The following is a 27,849-nucleotide window of genomic DNA, read 5'->3' on the forward strand; positions in this document are numbered from 1 at the left end:
GTTAGTTATTTTGTTAAGAATTTTGCTGTTTTGCTTATCTGCATTAATTGTGAGATGATTGGATCTTCATGGTTAGTTATTAGGAAAACCATTGTGCTGTTATGCTTACTTGAAGAATTGTGCTTTCATTATACTTGTAATGCATTTTATGGAGAACTTGTAATTATTGGTTTTCTCATTAATCTGGCTGTCCTATTAAACGTTAGGGACTTTTATGGGTCACGACCTTCAATTGTAGGGACTATTATGGGGATAATAATCAAATGTAAGGGACTATTATGTGTTACGATTATAATGTCAGGGACCATTATGTGTGTAACATTTACTGAATCTGGCAGGGACTGATATCAGCAGTGAAAGCGGTGATGCCTGATGTGCATCACCGTTTCTGCGTCTGGCATTTATGGAAAAATTTTAACAAGAACTGGAAGGACTTACAGCTAAGGGGACTTCTGTGGGAATGTGCAAGGGCAACAACATACCAAGAATTCAGGGATGGAATGGAGAAGATCAAAAGGTTAAATGAGGATGCCTGGGCATACTTAGAGAAGTGGCCGATGGATGCTTGGACCAGAAGCTTATTCAGCGATAAGCCAAAATTGGATAGCATCTGTAACAACGCCTGCGAAGTGTTCAATGCTAAGATCAAGGATGCACGAGCCAAACCCATCATAACATTGCTGGAGGAGGTAAGGATGTTTGTTATGCGAACCATAGCGAAAAACAAGGTAAAGCTGCAGAATCACACTGGGAAGCTCACACCTGTTATAAAGAGCAGCCTGGAAAAGGTGAGGAAAGAATCCAAGCATTGGAAGCCTATTTGGACTGGGGATAACGGATACGAAAAATTTGAGGTGCACGGACATCCAACCAACCATGTTGTGGACATAGGAAAGAGATTGTGCACATGCCAATTTTGGATGCTAACGGGTAAGTTAATTGTGTTTATGCATTTTACTTTCTTCAACCATAACTATTATCATGGTTCATCTCACTGTTTGGCACCTGCAGGTATCCCGTGTGTGCACACTTGTGCTGCCCTGTCTTGTGTGAATAAACAGCCAAAAGACTTCTGTCACAGATGGCTGACCATGGACTCATACAAGGAAACTTATAACCACCACATTAATCCAATTCCGGGTCAACCAATGTGGGAAAAAGCAGCGGACTGTAACAGGCCACATGCCCCTAAAATCAAGACAAAACCTGGAAAACTAAAGATGAAGAGGAGGATGGATGCGGACGAGAAGAGTGATTTTGAAACTAAGAAGCCTAAAGTTGACCCAAAACTCTCAGGCAACACTGCAGATGGTGTACACCTAAAGAGACAGTTGGGTGCCTTTACATGCAGTTACTGTGGTGATAAGGGGCATACAAAGAGAGGCTGCAAAAAGAAAAGAAATGCTGATGCTGCTACTGCTGCTGCTGCTGCAGCAGCCGCTGCCGCTGCCACCGAGGCGGCTGAGAAGAAGAAAAATGATGAAGTTCATACTGTGCCTGAAAAGCCTGTTCAGCAGCCCTAAGACGTTTCTGGCCAAGCAGATTTGGGAAGCAATCCCCAGGAGATCGAATTAACTCAGCCTTTTGCTTTTGAGCAAGAGGATTCTGAAAAGGTAACTAAAATTTTACATTTGAGTATGTTGTTATTTCCATGCATAAATAATACTTAATGACACTTATTTCTCCTATAGGATCCTGCACGAAAAAACCTTCGAAGCTATCACCACGAAGACGATCCTCTAATAAGCCAACCGCACCAACAGTGAATCCCTTGCAGGGTGCATCTTCAGCAACATCTTCAAAGTTTGCCAACTTGATGCAGTTCATCCCAACGCCAGGATTTAAGCTCCCAAGAAAGAAGAATTGAATACTTTAGATATATGTACTTAGGAGTTTCTGTTTTGTGGAGTTTCTGTTTTGTGTTTTGTTATTAGTCTTTTCCATCGTATAATGACTAGATGGTGAACTGTGATGCAAATGCTTTTTGGTATGCCTTGGCCTTGCTTTTGATGAAACTACAGATAGTAGCAACATGGTTTCTAGGCTGCCTTTTACAGTCAACTTTTGTTGTTTTTTGATAAACAATGGAATTTATGTTACTATACTATGCTATGTAGTTTATCATTCAAGAAGCAGTTTCTTTATTTTTTTCATACACAATGGAATTTAAATTAACAACAATTTCATAGTTAATAGCACTTTTCATTCTTACAAATGTTGATAACAAGGAACCCAAAACCACCAATTCATTCATCATTTACAATACAGGATCACCAACAACACTGTCAATACACACTCAGCTAACACTAACAACTGGGTCATCACTTTTTGCATCTGGACATCATCCTCCAACCTTCGAAGCCTCCAATCAACGTTGATCTTCACTTCATCACCACACGATTCTAACTTTTCAACCTGTTCCTCATTCACAGAATCTGCCCACACAAAAAGTCCGCACCATCTTTTTCCACTTGTCTGTAACCAATAAAGGATCAAAGTTTAGAGAGGAACAGCACAAGAACAGTCAAGGGAGGAGAATCATAACAACACAAGAACAGTCAGGGGAGGAGAATAACAGCAACACAAGTGATTATTCTAACCTACATTATAATTGGGGCAGCCATAGAACGGTTTATTCGGATTCGAATCTGTGCCAGACCATCTGAGAACTGGCCTACAGCCACAGCCGCACCATTCTGGCGGGGCCGATCTTCTGCTCTTCGTTTGCGTTCTAGTCCGGTTCCAACTAGATGGGGAACGAACAGAGCTTCCACCTGCAGTGCTACCTCCACCCATCATCGACATGAGTAGCAGCCCCCGGATGAGAGTGCATGAACAGGAACAAGTGTATGGAAGAAAAAGAAGAAGAGGTGAACAAGACGAAGAGGGGAGGTGTATGAGAATTTGGGGATTTAGGGTTAATTATACTAGGAGGGACCAATCTGGGTAAAAATTGGAACTTATCCAGTTCAGCTAGCCGTTGGCAGCACTCCAGCGTGGTAATCCTAGGCCACGTCAGCGCTCCGGTGATGAGTCATCACCTGAAATATGGCCATGGACTAGTTTGAGTGCTCGGAGCTCTATTAGAGGACTACAATAAAAAAATCGGGATCTTAAAGATTACTATGAGTAATTGCGTGAATCTCAAAGACTACTATAAATATTTACTCATACAACAATATACAAAAACAACACCATTTTTACTTCCATTCTTTAAATAATTTCCGACAATTTTTTCCATTCAACTTATACACACACAAATATTTTTTAACAAAAATATGTGAAAGCCGGTATAGGAAGGAAATAAAAAACATCGCGAAAATCACAATTATCATGGCCGCGACGGCCCTTCCTCCCTCTTGTGTGGGCATTTCCCCAGCTACCCAGCCTCCGAAACCCATCACCAGCACGTCATCGCTAAAGCTTATTGGAAGTTGCCACACCCTCACGGAGCTCAAGCAGTTACACTGCCACTTCATCAAGAATGGCCTTTCTCACAGCGCTTCTTACCTCAACAACCTCATCGCCGCGTACGTCGACGTGGCAACCCACCACAGCCTCGACTACGCTCGAAAATCTTTCGATTATTTCTATGAAGAAACAGCCGCTGTTTCCTTGTTCGCCTGCAACTCTCTCCTCAGAGGTTACGCTTCAACTGGCCTTTGCGACCAAGCTATCTTGCTCTACATTCACATGGCGGAGATGGGCATTTTACCCGATAAGTTCACCTTCCCGTCCTTGCTGAGTGCGTGCTCCAAAGTTATGGCTTTTGCTGAGGGTCTTCAAGTTCATGGCGCTCTTCTTAAGATGGGTTTCCAGGGAAATATCTTCGTCAGAAACTCTCTCATACATTTCTACGCGGAATGTGGCAGAGTTGACTTGGGACGCAAGGTGTTTGATGGAATGCTTGAGAGAAATGTTGTGTCTTGGACTAGTTTGATCAATGGGTATGTTGGGAGGGACTTGCCCAAGGAAGCTGTTTCTCTGTTCTTTGAGATGGTTGACACTGGGATTCAACCCAATCCGGTTACCATGGTTTGTGTTATATCTGCTTGTGCCAAGTTGAAGGATCTTGATTTGGGGAAAAAAGTTTCTTCTTATATTGGTAAGTTGGGGGTGAAGCTTAATGCTGTCATGGGGAATGCACTCGTTGATATGTACATGAAATGTGGAGATATAGATAATGCAAGCAAAATTTTTTATGAATGTGTTGATAGGAATTTGGTTATGTACAATACGATCATGTCGAATTATGCCCAACATGGGCTGTCAGGTGAAGTGCTAGTAGTTTTGCGTGAAATGCTGCAACGGGGACCTTGCCCAGATAAGGTAACAATGCTATCTACAATTGCGGCCTGCGCGCAGTTAGGTGATCTATTTGTTGGGAAGTCGTCTCATGCTTATGTCTTAAGAAATGGACTTGAAGGCTGGGAAAACATTTCCAATGCCATCATAGACATGTACATGAAATGTGGTGAGAGAGAATCTGGGTGCAAAGTATTTGAGCAGATGCCAAACAAGACAGTGGTGACGTGGAATTCGCTAATTGCTGGTTTGATTAGGGATGGTGATGTGGAATTAGCTTGGAAAATCTTTGATGAGATGCCAGAGAGTGATCTTGTGTCTTGGAATACTATGATTGGTGCTTTGGTTCAAGTAAGCATGTTTCAGGAAGCAATTGAGCTATTCAGGGAGATGCAAAACCAGGGAATTGAAGCAGACAGAGTGACCATGGTTGGTGTTGCTTCTGCTTGTGGATATCTAGGAGCTCTTGATCTTGCTAAGTGGGTCTATACCTACATTGAGAGAAATGACATTCAGATTGACAAGCAGCTCGGCACAGCTTTGGTTGATATGTTTTCTAGGTGTGGTGATCCCCAGAGTGCTTTGCGTATTTTCACGAAAATGGACAAACGGGATGTGTCAGCTTGGACTGCTGCCATCGGTGTTATGGCAATGGAAGGAAATACAAAGGGCGCTATTGAGCTTTTCAATGAGATGCTCAAACAAGGGGTTAGACCTGACGATGTTGTTTTTGTGGCATTATTGACTTCATGTAGCCATGGTGGTTCTGTGGACCAAGGTAGGCAACTTTTCAGGTCAATGAAGACTACTCATGGAATTAGTCCTCAGATTGTTCACTATGGATGTATGGTTGATTTGCTTGGTCGAGCTGGGTTGTTGGAAGAAGCTCTTGATCTTATACAAAGTATGCCTATGGAACCTAATGATGTTATATGGGGCTCTCTTGTAGCTGCTTGTCGAAAACATAATAATGTCGAAATGGCACAATATGCAGCTGAGAAGATAACTCAACTGGACCCTGGAAAGGTTGGCATTCATGTGTTGTTATCCAACATATATGCATCAGCTGGAAAATGGAATGAAGTTGCAAGAGTGAGGCTGCAGATGAAAGAAAAAGGGATCCAGAAAGTGCCTGGATCAAGCTCAATAGAGGTTCATGGACTGATACACGAGTTTACCTCAGGCGATCAATCGCACGCAGAGTATACTCAAATTGGATTAATGCTACAGGAGATAAACTGCAGGCTAAGCGAGGCTGGATACATCCCTGATACAACCAATGTCTTACTTGATGTTGATGAGCAGGAGAAAGAGCATTTGCTCAGCAGGCACAGTGAAAAACTAGCCATGGCTTATGGACTCATCACTACTGATCAAGGTGCACCCATAAGGGTTGTCAAAAATCTTAGAATGTGTTCCGATTGTCACTCATTTGCTGAATTAGTGTCAAAATTATACAGTAGGGAAATCATTGTTAGAGATAATAATAGGTACCATTTTTTCAGGGATGGAATTTGTTCTTGTAGAGGTTATTGGTAATCGGTTAATATAAAGTGGGATTTCTCACATCTGATTGACAAATCAATTTACTCTTGACAATTGAACTTGAATATTCACATACAACAGAAAAAAGAAGCCCCAAAACAAATGACTAGTCAAACAAAAGAATTGGGACGAGATGATCAAGAGAGCTGTTCAAGTTTTCTTTGCCAAACCTAGCAAGTAAACATTTTGCAGGATACTTAACAAAGCCTTTAAACTAACTGGTTTCACAATACATTCTCTGAAGTTGGAAAAATGGCATCAACAGAACAATTGTACATTGGATCCAGCTTCCAAAGTTCGGCAATCTGAAAATGTGATGACGTCTGTCGATGGACTTCTTCCATGAGCCAAATGGTGGCTTCGGCTTTGGTTGGATGAATCAAGTTGTCTAAGGGTTTGTATTCATCCTTGCTGTTAAGTCTCAACTGATCCCATTGCTTAAGGATAACATTTGTGAGGTAATGGAGAGGCTGCCCATAGAGTTGCTTTATTGATTTGCCTAATCCCATCCATGAATTAAACGGGATGACAGAGCCTCGTTGACTTGGTATTGGTATCTGCTTCATGTACTCCTGATACATTTCTGCCCGTCTAATGAGTATATCTGCATTCAAGCATGAGCTTATGAATAATTATATTCATAAGAATGCAAAGCAGCATATGGTCTAGATAATAAGAAAGGCATGCACAATTTATCTCCAAACCACTCATCGAAAGAGTTTTATGTGTGTTTTCTGAGCTGATATTGTTGTAGTTGAAGCAATCATCAAAACAAATAATTCGGAGAATGTGTAAAATACCAAAACATAGCACATCACTTGTTGACTATTTGGTTACACATGTTATGGGCATTGAAAGCTACATAATTGTATTACAACAAAAATTAACTTTGCATCAGTAATAAGAAACAAAAAAATTGAGAGTAAATAACATGTCACATGAATCAAACGGAAAGAATAGAGTGGTGGCATAAATACTTTTGATTTACTATTCTTGGAATGGGTTGATTCAAGTTTGTAAAAGTTAAATACGACGTGGTGAATTTCATTGATTGTTGAAATTTTAATTACTCCAGGAAAGCACAAAAATCTATGCATGTAACCCTAGAAGTCATAGGAGTAGCAGTAAATAAGAGTTGAATAAGAATAACAAGATGATCTATGGGTGGAGTGAAATTGAAACTTGAAAGGCATTAATAACAATAATGGAGGAAAAAATGGCGGAGAAGAAGACCTTGGGAGGTGAGGTCAATGGAGGGAATTGGGAGAGGAATGTTGTTGGAAGAAGAATCAGGATTCTGACCAGGCTCATCCCATGGAAAACTCCTCTTCATTGCTAAACCCTTTCTGGGTCTGGAATCAGTGAAAGAGAGACTGATTCTGCACGCACTTCCCGCTTACACCCACAGCTGCTTCTATACCTTTAATTCTTTAAATGCATCGTTGCACCAATACAGGCATACAGCTGTGGTACCACTAAAAATTAAAATTGGTGACTGACTAAATGTAAAGTCAGAATAATATGATTGCATTATATTTTTCAAAATAAAATAAGAGAATATAGAGTTTAATTCAATTAGTATTATATACCCAAAATACTAGTTAAAATAAACATTAAATATCACTTGATAAATAGAAACCCAATAACCTTTACATTTCTTAAAAAGAAAACTCCATGATTTGTAAGAAAAGAACTTAAAAGAATCACCTGCAATCAAGGTCGTCAGGTCACCAGTACATCAAACAGCATCCATGATTCAATAAAAGTTAGAACAAAAGATTAAACATAGTTTCTTTATCGCCAATAGTTGTCAGAACCAAATTGGTAATCGAACTGATCAGACTACTGAGTCATTAGTTCAATCGGTAAATAACCGGTCCTACTTAAATAAAAATAAAAAATAGTCAATTAACAAGTATTAAACCTACATTAATAGAAAATACATATCTTCACTAACACAATAACAAACAATTATCAATTTTTAAAAGTAACTAATAGGAAAATTTCAATTAGCATTACACCTACATTAAAACAATTAAATAAGAGTAACAATCAAATATTAAACCTAAATTAAAACAGCATCAATTAAGTATTAAACTTACATTAAAACAGCAATAATCCCAATAATCAAGGATTACAACAGCAACAATCAAGTATCAAGTATTCTATACAAATTCCAATTAGCATCAAATTTCTATTTTAAACTTACATTAAAACAGAAACAATTTATATACAAATTCCAATTGCTTTCAAATTTGCCATCAAGTGTCATTCTATACAAATTCCAATTAACATCAATTTATATATGCTACGCTGCATTGAAAAAAATAAAAATAAAAGCTCACCTCTGCAGAAGTTCAGAAGCAGAACCAAAGCCTCAGTGTTCCAATAAAATGTCACAGTATTCCGATCACAGAACCAAAGCCAGAGGAAGCACATGGCAGAGAGGGTCAGAAACTGAGAATCAGCAAAAAATAACCATTGCAGCTACATTAAAACAGGATCAACAGCTACAATCACCCAAATGGCGAAATCATTAAAAATTAATAATTGAATAACTAAAAAAAATAGAAAAAAAAAACTCACTTTGGCCGCACGCAGAAAAGAGGGAGACAGAGAACCAAGCCACGGCGAAGCACAGCGGAATATGCGAGCGGCGCGGCGACGAGATGAGGGCCGGCGAGAGGCTGCGACAGAGAAGGTTGAGGCTTTGAGCTCTGCCTCTGCCGTGTTTTAGTGCCGGGAGTGTGAGAGAGTAGGTTGGAGGGGGGCTTCTCTGAACATTAGGGGTTTTTTTTTTTCAAAAAATTTTAATTTCGAACCGGTTTTCAATACAGGGCCGGTCAAACCGGTTTTCATCGGATTTTATTATTCTCCGATTCTATGCTCAACTCGGACTGATCTTGAGATCGGTTCCCCGGTTTTTCAATCCGACTCCCATCATCAATCCGGTTTTTATATCTATGCTCTCAACTGTCATCATTGATGTTGATATCAATTTTTTCATAAGCTTAAAACAAAAATAGTTATGTATGTGTGGCTTAAAATAAAATTAATATACATAGGAGAAACATTAATCAAGTAACATTAAATAAATAAATAATCTGAGGCATAAGCTTAATCTCTTCATTGAAAAAAATCATCCAGCACTTTGTTTGCCTCCAACATAACCATAGAGAATATATAAGAAACCAAGCAAAAGAAAAACTAATCAAATTAGCAGCTTTTTTTTTTATTAGATTAGGTAAAATATGCAAATAAAATATGCTAAACTCCAGACAAAAATTTAGGGTAATTTACATAGATAAATTAGAGGAGAAAAAAAATTTACACAGTGTCCTGAACTGAATTTGGTTACATGTATATCTCGTTTGACTTTCTATGTAAATCGAATCAAATAAATTTGATTTACACTTTTTCAATATAAATCGAATCAAGTTAATTCGATCAAGCATTGTTTGTTTTATTTGAAAAAATCTTGTGTCTGTGTGTGTCTTTTGCAAGATTCTGAAAACTGGACAGTATTCGAACTATTCTAGTCACTGATTTACTAATCTAACCGATTCAACCGTGATTTAATCAAAAAAACCGTTATAATAAAATAATAAATAAATTATAAATAAAGATCTTAAAATATAATTTTAGTCTAATATAAATTTTAAGATGTCTTCTAAATTTAAAACACTACATAAAATGTCATCAACCAAAGGCTTATGAACTTGTTTAAGCACAAACTCAAAATTTAAACACAAAAAAGTAAAAAACAAAACAGCCGCAATTCAATCTTCAGCAGCACATCACTATGCAAAGAAATCACAAAACACTATATAACTAAAATCAATAAATCATGAAGACAGTCACTATCTAAGAATACTTAAGTCACAAAACAGTAAAACACAAACACAAAATAGCAGCAATTCAGTCTCCAACAGCACATCACTAAGCAAAAAAATCACAAAATCCTATATAATTGAAATTAATAAATCATGAAGACAATCACCATCTAGGTATAATTAAGTCATAAAACAGTAAAACACAAACACAAAACAGCAACAATTCAATCTCCAGCAGCACATCACTATGCAAATTGCAAAGAAATCACAAAATCCTACATAACTAAAATAAATAAATCATGACGACAGTCACCATCCAAGCATAATTAAGTCAGAAAATAGTAAAACACAACACAAACACACACACACACAAAACAGCAATAGTTCAGTTTCTAGCAGCACATCACTACGTAAAAAAATCACAAAACACAAAACATCATCACAACAACAGCACAACAAAACAGCCAGAACTAATCAATTTTAATCATTCAATAAAATCACAAAACATTCAATAATCAATTAATCATCCTGTAATTTGATTTTCAAATAGAGAATTAAAAAATAAAAAAAACAAGTGAGTAGTGAGCATTGACCTTCGGTCTGAGACGGCGAGCACGACGACGAGTAGAGTCAGCAGACAAAGACGACTGTAAATAGAGAGATGATGAAGACGACGACGAGTAGAGATCAGACGAACACGAAAACGAGCAGAGATTAGACGAAGATGATGGCAAGCAGAGAGCAGACGAAGACGATAGCTAGCACGACGGTGAGCAGACAAAGATGACGGATGCTTGAGGAAGAAGCTGCATGCCTGCGATTGGTGAGTCTAAGAGCGAACATGGGTTGGAAACTTAGAGAACGCCGACAGGATGAGGAGAGAAGCCCAGGTGCGATGGATGGCAGCAATGGCTCACTCATCATGGCAGCAGTGGTGGAGGCTATAGGCAACTTATATTTGTTGTTTTCTGAAATCTCAAATCTGAAGGAAGGGGTGGTGTTGTGTAACATCCTACCACACTGAGCTTTACACTTAGGATGTAAAATAGAGGTGGCGAGGTACTATGACCTCTAAAAATAAAATCTTATATATAGTATAGTTAAAATGAAGATTTATCCAGGAGCCTTTGTAAGAAAGTTAAAACAAAACGTTAAATGGAAAAGCGCAACACTCCTTGAATCTCTTTATCCTTCTAACTAAGCGTTATTGACCTTTACTCCAACTGCACGAGTTCTAATCCCTTGGTTTCTTTCATCACCAAGTCTATTACTGCCTCTATCACTGCTTCTAGCTTGTTCTCTCAACCCGTCAGCAATTGCCTGTGCAGCCGCCCTATCGCCAACTGTATCACCTCACTCGCGTCCACGAGACGCCCTTTGCCTCTTGCCCACACTGAACAATCGATATTAAGGTGATCAGTCTTAATATTTCAAGTCTAGTGCTTCGATATCCAAAAGTAATGCTCATGAACTTTTATGCTATGTATATCAAGCAAACATCCTAAATAGCATATACACACAGCCAAAGTATTCTTAGAAGCATAGTCAGTCCATTATCCATGCTCTACGGGAACGAACACCTCTGAAACCATAATGTAACACCCTACTACACAGAGTCTTATACTTAAGTCATAAAACTGAGGTGGCAAGGTATTACGACCTTTAAAAGTAAAAATATATATAATAATAGTTGAAAGAAATTTTATAACGAGGAGCCTTTGAAGGAAAGTCTAAAACAAAAGTCGTAACGCTCACGTAAATGGAAAACTTGCATATATATATATATATATATACAAAATATTCAAACGCTCCTAGCTCAACTTGCGAACTCAAGGTTGGCCGGAGAATATTTACATAAGTATACATAACCCAAAATATCCCAAAACAGATAAAACAACAACCTATTTCTCCACACTGACCTCTAAGAGGGACAAAAAACATAAAGTTAAATATACAGAGGAGAATCTAAATACATAATAATAAACATATAAGCTCAAAACATGGAGTCCCAAGATATAACACTTCGCTTGCAAAATGAACTCCAGACGCTTACTGAGGTGCCTCTCGACCTACATTTGAAAAACAGCAATATCATATGGGATGAGAACCTGGGGTTCTCAGTATGGTTAAGGTACCCACATATATAATAAATAAGGTACCGAAAAAGTCACAGACAATCCTAGAACTCCAATGCTCTTGATTATAAAACTTAAAAAGATTTAAAGACGAAAGTCATAATCAGGATGGTCCTCTAAGGTTCTTAATTCTAACTAAACTCTAACTAAAACTCTCAAATATTCCCCCTTTTTCCATAATCCTCCCAAACACCAGTAGAATTACACAGATAAACAAAATAGACAAAGCAAACACAGGTAGTTTACGGATACAGCAAATAGGACACATAGCGAGTAAACATGAATATCAATTAGGCAAACCCAAGAATGCAAACCAAAGCAAACAAACAAATGCACATGATGTATGCCAGTCCTATGGCTGTTGATATCAACTGTCGGTTACTTAGCCAACCCAACATGTCCTGGTAGCTAAACGTGGACAGAACACCAAACACGGAGCAAGTGAAACCATGCCGCAACCCTTGTATCTTACCCACGTACCCGGAGTAGGGGACAACTTCACCCTGCCTCTTACCCAGGTGGTGTTACAGTTCTAAACCCGGAGCAAGCGGCGATAAAATTCCACCATTGCATCTTACCCGACAATCTCGCCTCTTACCCGGAGCAAGTGGATAACACCACTGCATCTTACTCGGAGGCATATCACAATCAAATTCAAGTTCATTTATAATCATTCAATCATTAATTCATTTTCCATACATCTTCAACATCTCTACACTTCTTTAACATGTAGTCGGAGCGAGTGGTCATTGCCACGGCCTCTTACCCGGTCACCTCTGTCTCATTCAATTCATTCAAATTCAATCACCATCATACCTTAATGTCCTTATCCTCATCAATCCATTTCTATCTCAATTGAAATTCATTATTATCATCATCATAATTACATTAGTTAAATCAATGCTTCACAAGCTCAAAATCACCACCACACAATCATAATTCAATACTCCGCAAATTGCTTCATTCTTAAGTTACTATCCCTTCCTAGCTTCACCTCATCACTAAGTATCCAACTAAGGTTTAGGGGCTAAAAGAGTAAAAATAGAGATTTAGAGGTTCGAAATTAGGTTTTAAAAACATAAAATCCACTTTGCTAAAAAATGGGGTCACACGTACGCATGGACGTGCATTTTTCCATGCTCGCGTATGCAAGCACCTTGCTCACGTACGCGAGATGCCCAACCCAAATAGGTTGATCGCGTACGCAACTCCTCAAAAACCACTGCTCGTATACGCAAGTGCCTTGTTTGCGTACACAAGCTATGCAGAATAGCAAAAGTGCTTAATGCTGCAAAATTTTCAATTTTGCACTCCAAACTTTTGACGCGCATAACTTTTTCGTTTTAAAATATTTTTCACCAGTTCTTTGAACGGCATAAACTTCATAGACCCAATTTTCATGTGAAATAAGTTTAAAACAATTTGGAGGTCCAGAAACTGAGTTATGGCTCGCCGAAGTTTAGCCAAAAACTAATTTTTTCCTCTATTTTCACAAAACATCAATCACTAACCATATCCACTCAACAATACCCTGCACCAAAACATACAAAAACTATAGCAACACAGTCCCACACCCCACCATAACTAATTATACCTCAATTTCATATAATCTCATACGTAAATTTCTCAATTAACCTACAAGATCATCAACACTTCATCACCTATACATATTCATTATTATCACTTTGACAATCATCATTAAACCATCATTTAGCATTGTATTTCCATTGCCAACACAAATCACCAAGCCAATAATCAACATATTTCAACAATTATCAATTATCATCAAGGGTACTAAGAACTTAACATCTTCATGCATTCACACCTAACCTATGGTCATCTAGCCTAAATTTTCACAAGACATTATATATTGAATATGAGAAACTAAAATCATACCTTGGTCGATTTCTCGTTAATGCACGGAACACCTTACAATTAACTGCACCGCAAGCTTCCAAGATTCCAAAACCTCAACAACGAAACCTAGCCTCCGAAACTTGATCTCAAGCTTCCAAATTCTCAAATTGGCTCCATCCAACACTCAATTTCAATCTATTATCATGATTACCACTATAATCAAAATAGAGCTCACTAATTTAACATATATACTAAGGGTTTAAGGGTGCTTACCCGACCCATTGCTCAAGCGAGCTAAACCCGACAATACCCACAAGTTAATTCGGTCCTAAACACCAAAATTAAACAATTTTTAACATCATTGTTAATCAATTTTCGAAATTTAGGGAGGAATAAACTGAAAATTAAAAGTGGATTCCACACCTAATCAATGACTGGCCTTTGTAGAGCTTGACGATGCGGTCGCGTGGCCGCAAACGGTGCAGCAATCGAAGCTCTGGATTAAAAGTTATATGAGATTTGGTAAAGGGCTAGGGTTTGGAACTTACCCTCTTCTTCCCTCTTGTGTTTCTGCGTTCATCACATGCATTGGAAAGAAAATAAGCTGAAACTCATTGTATAAGTAAGTTGGGTTGAGTCTGTGGGTCCGGTTTGACTGGTTTGGCCGTCGGTCCAATCTTGAGCCAAATTCTTTAAAATTAGTGCCAAAATTCTTATCTTAATTAGTTCTATCTCATTAAACTATAAAATTTTATTTTCTAATTTTCTTGATTAATAATTAACTTATTAGCTAATTATTTACTAATTTCTCGGGTTTTACATGGCGGGGACACAAGGCTGGCATCTTTCTTTTCCTTTTTTTAAAGCTTATCGAAACGTCATAGTTTCAATAAAACCCGTCGATTCAACGGTTCACATCCAATTTCTAATTGAATGGTTTCAGGTGATGAACCAAACCGTTGATGCCATCGGTTCAAGGTTAGATTGGTCCAACTAATCAGTCTAGTCTGACTTTCAGAACTATGATCTTCTATTATGCTAGGACATAATATAATTGTGTGTGTAATGGGTATCGTTGTTATTATGTATTGTTAGGGATGAAACAAAACATTTCTCGCTTCGAAACAATGCCGCTTTGAATGATGGAAACCAAGTTGTCCCATTACCTTTTTAAAACAGACAATGTCAGCTCCATATCAGAGACATAAGTGATACATGAGCATCCGGCCTGCCACATCAACCGACTCTATTACGTTTGGCTAAGAAAATTATACGAGAGGACTCAAATGTCATGCAATTTAAATGACGAGAGATGGTTTTGTATTTTTCAATTTTGAGTAACGCATTTGTTCTTGAATTAAAAGGTTATATATCTATATGTCACTTTTTCAAAAATAAAAGACAAATAAAAGTTACCTATGTTTTAAACCTAAACTAGTCAGCTATCAATAAAAGGCCAGCTTCAGCCACTGAGTAAAACCTGTGACCATAGTTATAAAAGCTGGAACGATTCGGACAATTGGATCGAAAAATCGGTGAACCTACCTCAAAACCGATTCAAGTTAAGCATAGGATCAAAAAAGGATTAGAACCAATAAAAACCGATTTGATCTGACCGATTTTATTAAAAACCGATAAATCGATGAGTTTTTGAATGAGAACTGGTTCAAAATTAAAATTCTTTGAAAAAAAACTACTCTTCAGAGAAGCCACCCTCCAAGGTTCCTACCTACTCTTCAAAGCCTCAAGCTCTGTTTTGGTCTTCTGTCTCCCTCTTCTATGTGTGCAGCCAAGGTGAGTTTTTTTTAGTTATTTAATTATTAATTTTTAATGATTTAGCCATTTAGATGATTGTTGCTGTTAATTCTGTTTTAATGTAGCTACAATGGTAATTTTTTGTTGATTTTGACCCTTTCTGCCTCGTGCTTCTTCTGGCTTTGGTTCTGTGATCAGAATACTGTGACATTTTATTAAAACACTGAGGCTTTGGTTTTGCTTCTGAATCTCTACAGAGGTAAACTTTTATTTATTTACTTTTTCAATATAGTGTAGCATAGATAAATTGATGTTAATTGAAATTTGTATAACATGATACTTTCATAAATTTAAAAGTAATTGGAATTCGTATATGAATTGTTGCCGTTTTAATATAAGTTTAAAATAGAAATTTAATGCTAATTGAAATTTGTATAGACTATTTTATTGTTGTTGTTTTAATATTGTAATTATTATTGTTTTAATGTAAGTTTAATATTTAATTGATGTTCTTTTAATGTAGATTTAATATTTGATTGTTATTCTTATTTAATTATTTTAATGTACATTTAATGTTAATTGGAATTTTTTTATTAGTTATTTTTAAAAATTGATAATTGATTGTTGTTAGTATGTTAGTGAAAATATATATTTTCTATTAATATACGTTTTTTTTACCAAAGGAAGGGAGACTCGAACCCGTAATCTCTTAAATGAGTATGAAAAGAATATATCATTTGAATTATAACTTATTAGCCTGTTAATATAAGTTTAATGCTTGTTAAGTGATTATTTTATATTTTTATTTAAACATGATCGAATTAATTAATTTAATTTACAATCTACCAATGATACCAATTAATTTCCCGACTGGTGCACACAGTGATTTTTTTCTATGAAACTAAAAACCAATCTCAAAATGTTGAACGGAAAATTAGATCTTGTGGATATTCAAATTTCACCATTGTAGACCCAAGTGGATTAGCAGGGGGCATTGCATTAGCATGGAAGGATTATATGGAGGTGAGAATACTCTCAACAACTTCTTACTCTATTGTTGCTACAATAAAGGACGAGGGTAAGAATCTGGTTTGGGGGCTGGTCGGGGTGTATATCAGCACTAATGAACAAATCCGTGTTCGACAATATGAGGAGCTATCAGGCCAACTTTCACAATTTGAGGATAACCTCATTATTATGGGTGATTTCAACGCGATACGTAATCAAAATGAGAAGGAAGGGGGCAATCTTCGCACGTCGAGTTCCATGGATAACTTCAATGGTTTCATTAATGATAACAAATTGATGGATCTTGGGATGATGGGTCAACCGTTTACCTGGACCAATAGGAGTCGTGGAGAGCATTTATCAGGGAGAGAATTGACCGTTTCTTGACAAGACAAGTGTGGAGAAGTGCTTATACTTCGGTAGTGGTAAGAAGGTTGACTGAAAATGGTTATGACCACGCCCCATTATTGCTAGAATCTGATCCACCAACCTGGACCACTAAGAGAATATTGAAATTCCAAGCTCGTTGGTGCGAATTGGAGGAGGTTCGACAGATTATTACCGAAGCCTGGAAAACAGAAATTTACGGCTCTCCTATGTTTTCTTTGGCTCAGAAACTAAAGATATGTTGCCACTGATTAGTCCTATGGCAGCAGCAAGGTAGAAACAATTCAAGGAAAGAAATTGCTGAAATTTTGGCCAAACTAGACCAACTTCGGGATGAAGGCATTCATGGGAGTATAGAGTTGAGTGAACTAGAAAAAAATTAGAGGATGAACTTAACAAGGAGAAGAGTTATTGGAGGGAGAAGTCCGGGTGTAAATGGTTGAAAGAAGGGGATAAAAATACGAGGTATTTTTACCAAAAGTGTTAAGTCAGGAACCGGAAAAAGAAAATCTAGGGATTGACCACCACTAATGGTGAGATGGATTCAGACCCTGAGAGCATAGCCAAGGTAGCTAAATTTTATTTTAAAGATATTTTTTCATCTTTGAATTCTGTAGAACCGAGTTACCTGTTTGATGAGTTCACCCCTTCGGTTACAGCTTCCATGAACTGAAGATTGGTAAGGCCAGTTACTATTGAGGAAACAAAGAGAGCTACCTTCTCTGTTTGTGCTCAAAGTGTCCCTGGAGAGGATGGTTTCACAGCAAAATTTTTTCAATCCTACTGGGATATTATCGATGGAGATATATTCAGAGCAGTGGGTAGATTCTTTGGTGGTGGACGGATGCTTAAAGACTTCAATCATACTCAAATATGCTTAGTTCCTAAGATACCAGATGCTAGAGAAATGACACAGGTTAGACCTATTAGCATATCTTCAGTTTTCTGCAAGATTCTCTCAAAAATTCTGGTTCATGGACTTCAAAACTTCGTTAATAAAATAGTGAGTTCAAATCAGAGTGCTTTTTTTAAGGGTAGGCTTATTTCTGATAATATTCTCATTGCTCATGAATATATGCACTATTTGAAAACTAAGAAGACAGGATTGGAATGTGAAATGGTGCTCAAATTGGATATGAGCAAAGCTTATGATAGGGTAGAATGGAAGTTTTTATGGTTTATCATGGAAAAAATAGGCTTTGCCTTTAGGTGGATTTCTTGGATCCAAGAATTAGTCACTACTATTTCTTACTCTATTCTGGTGGAAGGTCAACCATTTGGCTTCTTTAGGCCAACAAGGGGTATTCGTCAAGGAGATCCCTTGTTACCGTATCTTTTTCTTCTTTTCCCAGAGGGTTTTTCCTATCTGCTACACAAGGCAGAGCAAAACAGGACTATTCAGGAGATTCAGATTCATAGGAGGATTCCAAGGGTTAATCACCTACTGTTTGTCGACGACTCTATCCTTTTTCGTAAAGCTTCAGAGGAGACATGTTCTAACATTTTGGCTCTTCTCCATGACTATGAAATAACCAGTGGTCAGAAAGTTAATCTCGATAAGTCTGCTATTTTCTTCAGTCATAACACTCCTACCAATACTCGTCAAGAATTTGCAACTTCTCTTAATATTAGACATGTGGGTGCCCAGGATAAATACCTGGGACTGCCATCAGTGGTCCAACGATCGAAGAGAGTGACTTTTGGAGCCATTAAAGTTAAAGTTCAGAAGCGAGTCCAAGAGTGGAAAAGAAATCTCCTTTCAGCAGGTGGAAGGCATGTACTCATTAAAGCAGTTGGTGAAGCGATTCCGGTGTATACTCTATCTTGCTTCCGTTTACCAGATTCATTATTGGAGGAGATTCATCAGATCTTGATGCAATTCTGGTGAGGTCAAAAGGGTTCAGAGCGCAAGATAGCTTGGGTTAGCTGGGATATGATGTCGAGGCCTAAGAAAGAAGGAGGGCTGGATTTTAAAGACCTAAGAGCACATAATTTGGCACTTCTCGGAAAGCAATTTTGGAGAGTCACCATCAACCCAAATTTTCTGCTGTCCAGAATGCTAAAAGGAAAATATTTTCGTTATGCAACCACACTCACAGCTGATAAGGATCACAGCCTTCTTGGGTTGGCAAAGTATTTTAGAAGGAAGAAAAGTTGCGGAAAAGGATATTAGCTAGAGCATAGGTTTGGGTTATAATGTTCGTATATGGTATGACCCTTGGTTACCCCCCCATACCCATTTATTTCTAATTGCAGCAACAACACAGATATAAAAGTCTACTGGGTCAAGGATTTACTTACAGTGGATCGGCAATGGAAGCAAGAGCAGATAGAAAATTTTTTTTCTCCGGAGACAGCAACCCGTATCCTCTCCACTCCGTTGAATGTTGATGGTGTTGACAAGCTACAGTGGATCTGGAACAAAAGAAAGCAATATGATGTCTCTACTGGGTATACGATAGCCTACAATTTCTATCATGTTCCAACAGCACAGCTTCCCCCTTTGTTGCAAAATCAGGTAATTTGGAAGCAGATTTGGGAATTAAAGATTCAAACTAAGCTACAGATATTTCTATAGAGGACTATTCATGAGAGGTTACCTGTGATGCATGTCATCCACCGCAGATTTGAAAACACCTTGCCCCTTTGCCTAAGATGCAGAGTGGAAGATGAAACAATCACCCACTGCCTCCATCGATGTGGCCCTGCTGTAGCGACCTGGAACGCCCTGTTCCCTGCTAAGACTGTTGCTCGAAATGGGTATCTTGATTTCGCGTCGTGGTGGCTGCGGATCACCACCAAAAACCAGGGCGGCGTCGAGACACTTGCTCGAGTTGTGGTTGTCTGCTGGAAACTCTGAAAAGCTCGGAATAGAGAAGTATTTGAAAGAAAGAAGACGACGGTGGAGGAGATAACTGAGGCAGTGTCGTGGTACCGATGAGAATTAAAGGTTTAGCACATATCTTCATGTTTCGTTCCTTTCCTCATTAGCCATCTGTTTTTGTTGTATCATCTCTAGTGGGAATTCCCAATTGCTTTCTGTTTGTCCCTCGACACTGTTGTTTCTTTTCTAAAGAAATAAAATTTAACTTACCTTTGGAAAAAAAATAATAACTTGGTAATCCCACTAGTTCAATCACCGATTCACTTCTGACTTCTATTCTTGTGACTTCAACCAAAGCCAAAATGCTCTCCAAATTACGATTCCTGAACCACTTCGTCCGCAAAAATCTTTCTACACGAATCACCGCTTTCAGTGGCTTCTACCGCTTCTCCAACAGCGTGGCTGATTCAACCACGCAGCCAACCCCCAAGTCGTACAAACTCCCTGATTGGGTCAAATCCTCTGAAAATCCAACCTCTCCCAATGGCGACTACGACGAAGACTTCGTTATCCCTTCACTTGCTCCTTGGGTCGACGACCACCTCATTCATCCCACTCCCAAATTTATCATCACTCCAACTTCCCAACCAAACAACCTTGGAGAGGTCGAAGCAATCACCACCCTTCTAAAGGAAAAAGAGAATAGATCCTTTTAATATTTTTTTAACAATTGAGGGAATGAAGTGTGATCTCTCATCGTTAGTTTTATAAGTGGGACCAAAAATAAATATAAGAGTGAGAGCAATGAAGGGTTAAAGATCACATTTTACACTCTCAATTTCTTTTAATAATTGAGAGGATCCATTCCCAAAAGAAAAGCACCCAATTCTGAAGAGATTCAGTAATGATTGGGTCTCAGCTTTTGGGTTTTTCACATGGGCAAAACAAACAGGTTATGAGCATTCTCCTCAACTATACATTTTCATGGTCGATATCCTGGCAAAGTCGAAGAATGTCGATCTCATGTGGGAGTTAGTGGAGGAAATGGCTCATCTTCAACAAGGGTACGTTACCTCGGACACATTGGTTAAGGTTATGAGGAGGCTTGCAAAGGCTGGCAAGCCTGAATATGCCATTGAAGTGTTTCGCAGAATGGGGAAGTTTGGTGTCAAACAGGAGTCAGCAATATTGAATGCTCTCATGGATGCATTGATGAAAGGGAATAGTGTTGAGCATGCCCATGATGCTCTTTTGGAGTTCAAGGGTTCGGTTCCTTTGAATTCCCATTCTTTCAATGTTTTGATACATGGGTGGTGCAAAGTTAGGAAATTTGAATGGGCCAAGAAAGCAATGGAGGACATGAAGGAACATGGGTTTCACCCTGATGCGTTCTCATACACTACTTTCGTCGAATCATATTGCCGCGAGAAGGATTTTCGCAAAGTGGACCGAGTTATGGAGGAGATGAGGGAAAATGGTTGCACCCCTAATGCTGTGACTTACACAATTGTGATGCTTGCTCTTGGGAAGGCAGGGCAGCTCAAAGAAGCTTTGGAGTTGTATGAAAAGGTGAAGGTTGATGGGTGTGTACCTGACACTGCATTTTATAGCTCATTGATATTCATTCTTGGCAAAGCTGGTAGGATTAAAGATGCTCGTGATGTGTTTGAGGATATGCCAAAGCAAGGTGTTGTGAGGGATGTGATGACTTACAATACTATTAGTATTGCTTGTACTCACCAGAGGGAAGAGACTGCCCTGAGGTTGCTCAAGGAGATGGAAGATAGCTGATGTAAGCCTGAACTTGAGACATATCATCCATTGTTGAAGATGTGCTGCGGGAAAAAGAGGATGAAGGTGCTCAGGTTTCTGTTGGATCACATGTACTTAAGCCCTGAAGTGGGAACTTACACGCTTTTGGTGCATGGTATGTGTAGAAGCGGAAAGCTTGAGAGTGCTTCCTCATTCTGAGTAGATGGTGTTGCAGGGATTAACTCCAAAAGAAGTCACGCTGAAGCTACTGCTGGGAGAACTCGACTCCAAGAACATGATCAAGGAGAAGCAACACATCGAGGATTTGATGGCACAGATCCAACGCAACAATCTCGTTACTAGTTAGTGGTGTTTCCGGAAGTAGGATTCGATTCCAAGAAAGCAAATTTTCCTAGTGATTAGATTCCCTCATTTCACCCCGTCACCCCCTTCCCATGAGAAAAAGGAACCTACATATTCTAAAAATGATACCAGTAACGGTGGTTCCTAACTTTTGCAAAGTTGGATTCATGATTTTGTATGCTATAAACACCCATTTTGTAATTTTAAGGCAAGTGCGTTTTATAATACTCATGGTATAAAATTCCATGAAAGCTCTAAATAAACAATGGAAGGAAATCACCCAAAGAGGGGACGGGAAAAGAAAATCCCCAAGATTGACAAGCATTTTCTGTTGGATCTGTTATTCTATTTAAAGTGAAAAAAGAATCATACGAATTAATTTCTAATTTTCTTTCATTTTTCTTTGATGAAACAATGTAAACAGTATAAATACATGTAAAAAAAAAAAGAAAAGGGGGGGGGGGGTGTTGTTAAAAAATAATACATGTGTAGTGAAGGACTACGGGTGTAAGTAGCTACAAAGATCGCCTGGTATGATGATGAGCTGACAGAGAAGTCGACATTTTACGCGAAGGCAACCTTCTGGTCATTGGCATCTGCCACCCTAGTCTTTCCAGGAATTCTTCAATCAACCTTATAAATTCAAATTCATAAATATATCGTCAGGAGTAAAATGGGCAACACCCACATTAAGTCATTAACACAAGGCAAGAGACTCACATGCTACAAATGGCCTTTTGGGATGCAGCCAGCTCCCGGTCTGGAAAAGATTCTTCCAATCGAAAACTCAACCAAACATAGAGATCAAGAACCTACCATTTAGGCACCATTTATAATATCAGTTGAAAAATGGACGTAAAAATATTTCACCAACCTAATGAAAGAAAATATTGCCCGTTCCGTAAAGCACGAGATTATTAAAATGGTCATTGAAGTGATGGAAATTATGCATGACCATCACCTTTCACGTGAACCCAAAAAGAATTTTAAAGGTTATTTTTGAAAAAAAAAAAAAAAAAACCCTCACCTTGTGGATTGATTCAAGCTCCTTAAGAGCAGCCGGTGTTTTGGGCACAGTAAGTGTCCCTGGTGTAAATATTTCTCGAAGCCGAACAAGGCCTCTCTTTGCATAGTTCTCTGCAAACTGGTTCATCATAAGTTGTGTCATATTTATGACCACTCAAAGTAACGACAACATACTTTATGAAAAAATATTGTTACTACCTGTGTCAGGCCTTGAGCTGAGATCTCATCGTCCATGTCAGCTGGACTGAAAATTGGATTTGGTTAACAAGGAGACTTGTTAAGGAAGATTTCATTGAAAATTCAAGTTTTTAAAATTTTCAATACACTTTCAATGTATTGAATGCTTCAAAAACTTCCAAGTTACTATTCTTATCTACTTAAAGGCATTTGTTATCTAATTCCTTGAAAGTTTTAAGTGATACAAAGTTCGGGCACCCTAATTTGTTCATTCCATTGGGTTTTCAATTCATCTAACAATCCTATAAACTAGGCCTTACATTCTGAAAATTTGTTATTTTCTGAAAACATAATGTACCTGATACAAAAAAGGTATTTATCATGCAATGATAGGGGGAATTCATCAATAACAGCAGCCACTTTCTAGTGCCACCATGTACCCACATAATAATTAAAAGAGAAGTCAATAAACGATAATCAAATAATGGAAATATTTGGTAATTGATATTTCTGCTGAATAAAAAGGAAATACTTTTGGAAGAATTTCAAATGTACCTAGAATATCGATGTTCCAATGGTTTTAACCGTTGATTTCAATTATCAAAAATAGATATAATATATATTATTTGAAACCAACAGTTAAAATTACTGGAACACCTACATTTGAAAATTTTCCGATACTTTTATGCAATGGTGGCAATTAAATGGGTCTATAAAAAAGACATACCAATAATTGTTCACAATTAACAATGAAATAATTTGAGGATAATTTGGCATTGCCAAGGAAATGGTCCTGCAACATAAAAGAAATTTTAATCAACATTTAGTTTTGGGAATTACAAGATAAAAACATTTACAAGTTAACAGGTCTAGTGATCTTCAAGGTTGATAGTTTTGATGGATAGAGCGGACAAATCATCATGTTCTCTTAGCAAGTAATTACCAATCACCAAACTTGATACTTGCATTTACATAGGGTAAACAATTTGACTGTTATACCAATAGATAAAAGATTGGAAGATAGGGCTGGCAGTAACAGGAAGATATACCATACCAGTATTTGACAGAAACCATATTCGGGATGCAGACGTGAATACATATACATTAGATCAAAAGTAGGAAGTAATCCAGCACACTGCATCAGATTAAGCGTTAAACATAAATCATCAAAATAGAAGTCTTGAAATAAAGAAATTTATTCATATCAAGTTATCAACAAAAGGCTTGACATAAAGTGTTTCATATTTAAAGTGAGCCTTCTTGTTCATTTTTTCTTCTTCATCAACTTTTTTGGTCCAGGAACACATACATATACGGTGATCGAAGTCAAGTTACCTTTAAAGTGGGTGATGGGGAGTTTAAAGATGAATGAAGCAAGGGTAGATCCCCTGCATTTATGCATGTTACTTCTCCAACAGGAAACTTTGACCCATATCTACCAGCTCTCCCTGCAATAATATGCATTCAAAAACCCCGGAATAAAATAAGATTCAAATATCCAAGTCTCCAAATTTGAATAGAATATAAAAATATAATTTGATTAATTTCTAATAACATAACAAAAAGTACAATTCTTGACTTTATTTTTTTTTCTTTTTTTCAAAAAGGTGTCTATCTACTTAGTTGAATCTTGTGTTACCTGCAATCTGTTTTATTTCAGGCACAGTCAGGTCCCGAAATTCAAAACCATCAAACTTCTTCAAGGTTGAAAATATGATCCTAGATATGTTTAAATTAAGACCCATTCCGATGGCATCACTGGCCACTAGAACATCAAACTCGCTTGTTGCATCATTGAACATGCTTGCCTGAAGTCCTAATTAAAACTTCAACTCAGAAAATCCTTAAAGGGTTGCCATCCAAATACAATCCATTATAAATAACACTGAAGCACAACTGATTTTGGCTAGCATGATATTTATTGTCAATTGTTGGCACACGTGAAGTTTTCTAAATAAGGAAACAAATAGCATAAATTTTTGTATGGAAAGAGTAAAACTTGAAATTCAAATATCAGATTTCCATGAAACAAGTGAAAGTCAACAGGGAAATAAAAACTTAGGTAAGAGTCCACACCTGCCTTGTTCGAGTTTCTGGTGGCAGCGAACCATATACTACTGAACAAAGATGCTTTCCTTGATTCTCAATTTTCTTCTGAACAATGTGAATGCCAACTTTTACTAGTTAGTCCATTGTGTATATAAGACAAGCGAATGAAATATGCAAGTAAATTCACAAAAAAAAATTCTGATATAAAAATTGTAAGATCTCACCTTTAATTTGTAAATGTCTCGACGTGAAAAGGTTACAATGCAATCACCATTTCTTATATTAGAATAGGATCCAAGAGGGACCTTCAATGGCACTAAGGGTGATAACCTCTCATAATAGTGAGCCTGCAGCACACATGAGGGAGAGAATTTTATGGATCAGTAATTACCAAAATGGAAAATCCACAGGAATGAAAATAGCAATAACTATAATCAGTCTACTCTACTGGCTTGGCCCTCATTGCTTACTGCCACCACCACCAAAATAAAAGAAGAAAAGGAAATAATTGCTTGTTTGGTCTAGGCGATGTTTTTCTGATACCTCAACATCATCACCAGTAACTTTCAATATCTCTTGAATAAGGGGAACAGAAGCTGGATCACCACAGAGATGAAGTTCATCAGCAGCTATTCCTAATAAAGCACGTGTAAATGAATGACCTCTGCTAGTACATCCTAACATCTGGATGCAGAAAGATAGATGAAGATTAGTAGTGGAAATAAGTCACAACTAGTAGACCAATGAAAAACCTATTATTTTCATTAAAAAAAAAAAATCTCACTGAGTTACCTATGCCTCCTCACATGTAGACACTTTACTGAAATAGATACTCTTTTAATTATAAATTAATAACAGTTTTGAAACTGAAAAACTTACATGACACAATCAAGATGAGACTTGAACCTGAAACTTATAATCTAGCCTCATATGAAACCAAATGTTCCTACAAGCTACACAGAACACAATTTGAAAAAAGGATTCACAATGAAAAATTGACTTGCCTGAATTTCATCAACGACGGCACACTGATAATCAAATGATACATCGGCCATTTCTACTGTAACAGACTTATGTTTGGCACCATCAACCTCCTCTCTCTCCTGACCAGTAATAAGGTCACAAGGAACATTTGCCTTGTTCAGCCGTTTTGCTATCTCCCATGCCAACAATCTTAAAGGACCACAATATAAACCTGCATAGCGCAAAAATACTTAACCCATTTACAAAGCTCTTATCCTCCCTCTTTCTTGGCTATCCTACACTGTGTAAAAATGGAGTTACCAGAATCACTTGACTCAAGTTGCTTCAAAGCCTGATGCGTTTTACCACTATTTGTGGGACCAACATGCAGGATAATCCTGCGATGTTTCCTTCTGGCCTGTGGATACCAAGTATGAGGGGAGCTAAAACAACCAAAAATCAATCATGAGGCTTCAGAACCATAAAATGATAAAATCAATATCAATGCCAGTGCAGCTTTTAACTTAATTATCAAATAATAAATAGCAATTAAGAATTTCAGTAACGAATACAAAAGAGCATTATCACAAACAGGTTTCGTGCAATGTTCCGAAACTAATGTAAAGAGAGCAGATTGAAAAGCAATGCAATGTAAGCTTACGTCAAGTCAGTGAAATCGTTTCTGATGGCACCATGAGTAGAAGTGGTGTATGGATGCACCTTGGTGGAAGAAGCACTACTTAAGCAATCAAATTTGAATTGGAAGTAGGCACGAAGAGGATCCTTACTACCTGGACATATTTGCACGGAGAATGAATAATTGGACGGAAATGATAGCCGGAAGAAGAGAGTAACGAGAGCGAACCTAGTAGAGAGCGAGAGAATATTTTGCGGCGAAGGAAGAAGGAAGCCATTAATATTGGAAGAGAAGAAAGTGAGTTGAAGAGAGAAGAAGAAAGTCAAAAGAGGAAGAAATGGAAGAAGGGGATAAACATTAACATTAACAGCACGCAATTGGCGTTTGGATGGATGATCGAAACACAACAGAAGCAGCGAACCTCGCTCTCCGCCTCACTCCCCTCTCTCTCTCTCTCTCTCTCTCTCTCTCTCTCTCACCGCCAAAAAACTATTTTAGTAAGGAACAGCCGAACAGAAAAGTGATTCAATTCAATTCAAGCTGCGAATATGCTTTTCCTTTTTTTTTTTTTTTTGATACCTAGCTCGATATACGTAAAATTTTTATAAGTATCACTTTATTGCGTGTAGGATAATGCGTAGATTATCAGTTATACAGTTATGCAATAATACAATTATATTTATCGAATTCCGATCCTCTAAAATTATATTATCACTTTAAAAAAATTATTATTAATTATTATTAAATTAAGATATCATAAAAAATAAATATTATAAATTTAAAAATATTAAAATATCATTTTATTATTTTATTAATATTATTATTTTAAAAGATCTTTTTTTATATTTATATTTATATCCATCCATGCTATTAGAGTATTAGGTTTAGCATTTTAAAATCGTGACATTATGCTTGTTAGTTTCTATATTCATCATGAATTTAGAGACAAATATGTATACCTTTTTTTATGTCTTCAACTTATTTATTAGTTACCATTTATTTCTCATGTTTTTAATTCCTTGTCGTATGCTCCACTCTTCATAAATATTAAGTATTAATTGTAGAAAAAAATTATTAGTTTCAAAACATTGTACCGCATACTGAATATGATGACTAGCCTCTTGGCTAAGGTATGAATGCAAATGATTCAGTGGGTAGGTTTAGGGCTGGTAATGATTAGAATAGGTTAGGATTTAAATTTTATGCATGACTTGAAAATTTTTTTAAAATTTT

The 27,849-nt window shown here is 37.5% G+C and overlaps 4 protein-coding genes and 1 non-coding gene across 8 annotated transcripts; 2 read left to right on the plus strand and 3 right to left on the minus strand.

The window, feature by feature from the left end:
• Positions 1 to 365: 365 nt before the first annotated feature.
• Positions 366 to 1,523, plus strand: LOC112803468 (uncharacterized). Its single transcript, XM_029298707.2, has 2 exons — positions 366 to 930; positions 1,012 to 1,523. Exons 1-2 carry the CDS (start codon positions 366 to 368, stop codon positions 1,521 to 1,523), a joined length of 1,077 nt encoding a protein of 358 aa, XP_029154540.2.
• Positions 1,524 to 3,254: 1,731 nt separating this feature from the next.
• LOC112801287 (pentatricopeptide repeat-containing protein At3g22690) lies at positions 3,255 to 5,890 on the plus strand. Its single transcript, XM_025843934.3, has one exon. The coding sequence runs from the start codon at positions 3,334 to 3,336 to the stop codon at positions 5,842 to 5,844; it is 2,511 nt and encodes an 836-aa protein (XP_025699719.1). The 5' UTR covers positions 3,255 to 3,333; the 3' UTR covers positions 5,845 to 5,890.
• Positions 5,891 to 6,074: 184 nt separating this feature from the next.
• LOC140173015 (protein RDM1-like) lies at positions 6,075 to 6,431 on the minus strand. The gene has a single exon (XM_072238096.1). It carries the CDS (start codon positions 6,429 to 6,431, stop codon positions 6,075 to 6,077), a length of 357 nt encoding a protein of 118 aa, XP_072094197.1.
• Positions 6,432 to 7,178: 747 nt separating this feature from the next.
• Positions 7,179 to 8,644, minus strand: LOC112801288 (uncharacterized). 4 transcript variants are annotated; one of them, XR_011882077.1, is made up of 4 exons: positions 8,437 to 8,644; positions 8,196 to 8,360; positions 7,558 to 7,729; positions 7,179 to 7,325 (listed from the first exon to the last, which is right to left on the minus strand). It is a non-coding gene; the product is annotated as an uncharacterized protein (transcript). The 4 variants fall into 4 exon arrangements; XR_011882074.1 differs by having other exon boundaries at positions 8,196 to 8,307; positions 8,437 to 8,626; XR_011882076.1 differs by having other exon boundaries at positions 7,558 to 7,732; positions 8,196 to 8,307; positions 8,437 to 8,626.
• A 13,489-nt stretch (positions 8,645 to 22,133) lies between these two features.
• LOC112801290 (DExH-box ATP-dependent RNA helicase DExH16, mitochondrial) lies at positions 22,134 to 27,263 on the minus strand. The gene is made up of 16 exons (XM_025843944.3): positions 26,845 to 27,263; positions 26,641 to 26,770; positions 26,301 to 26,422; positions 26,021 to 26,211; positions 25,560 to 25,700; positions 25,241 to 25,363; positions 25,044 to 25,121; positions 24,607 to 24,775; positions 24,303 to 24,415; positions 24,022 to 24,102; positions 23,695 to 23,760; positions 23,326 to 23,390; positions 22,989 to 23,034; positions 22,792 to 22,908; positions 22,485 to 22,576; positions 22,134 to 22,397 (listed from the first exon to the last, which is right to left on the minus strand). Exons 1-16 carry the CDS (start codon positions 26,891 to 26,893, stop codon positions 22,280 to 22,282), a joined length of 1,701 nt encoding a protein of 566 aa, XP_025699729.1. The 5' UTR covers positions 26,894 to 27,263; the 3' UTR covers positions 22,134 to 22,279.
• Positions 27,264 to 27,849: the final 586 nt, after the last annotated feature.

Source organism: Arachis hypogaea, chromosome 5 (genome assembly GCF_003086295.3).
Source record: "Arachis hypogaea cultivar Tifrunner chromosome 5, arahy.Tifrunner.gnm2.J5K5, whole genome shotgun sequence".
Taxonomy (NCBI): Eukaryota; Viridiplantae; Streptophyta; class Magnoliopsida; order Fabales; family Fabaceae; genus Arachis; species Arachis hypogaea.

Excerpts from the sequence above, each read along its gene's own strand:
- LOC112803468 (XM_029298707.2), top strand. The coding sequence starts at position 366 with ATGCCTGATGTGCATCACCGTTTCTGCGTCTGGCATTTATGGAAAAAT. Across the intron at positions 931-1,011 it reads CCAATTTTGGATGCTAACGG|GTATCCCGTGTGTGCACACT; the intron begins GTAAGTTAATTG and ends TGGCACCTGCAG.
- LOC112801287 (XM_025843934.3), top strand. The coding sequence starts at position 3,334 with ATGGCCGCGACGGCCCTTCCTCCCTCTTGTGTGGGCATTTCCCCAGCT.
- LOC140173015 (XM_072238096.1), bottom strand. The coding sequence starts at position 6,431 with ATGTATCAGGAGTACATGAAGCAGATACCAATACCAAGTCAACGAGGC.
- LOC112801290 (XM_025843944.3), bottom strand. The coding sequence starts at position 26,893 with ATGGCTTCCTTCTTCCTTCGCCGCAAAATATTCTCTCGCTCTCTACTA. Across the intron at positions 26,771-26,844 it reads ATTCTCTCGCTCTCTACTAG|GTAGTAAGGATCCTCTTCGT; the intron begins GTTCGCTCTCGT and ends AAATATGTCCAG. Across the intron at positions 23,391-23,694 it reads TTAATTGTGAACAATTATTG|AAAGTGGCTGCTGTTATTGA; the intron begins GTATGTCTTTTT and ends TGGTGGCACTAG.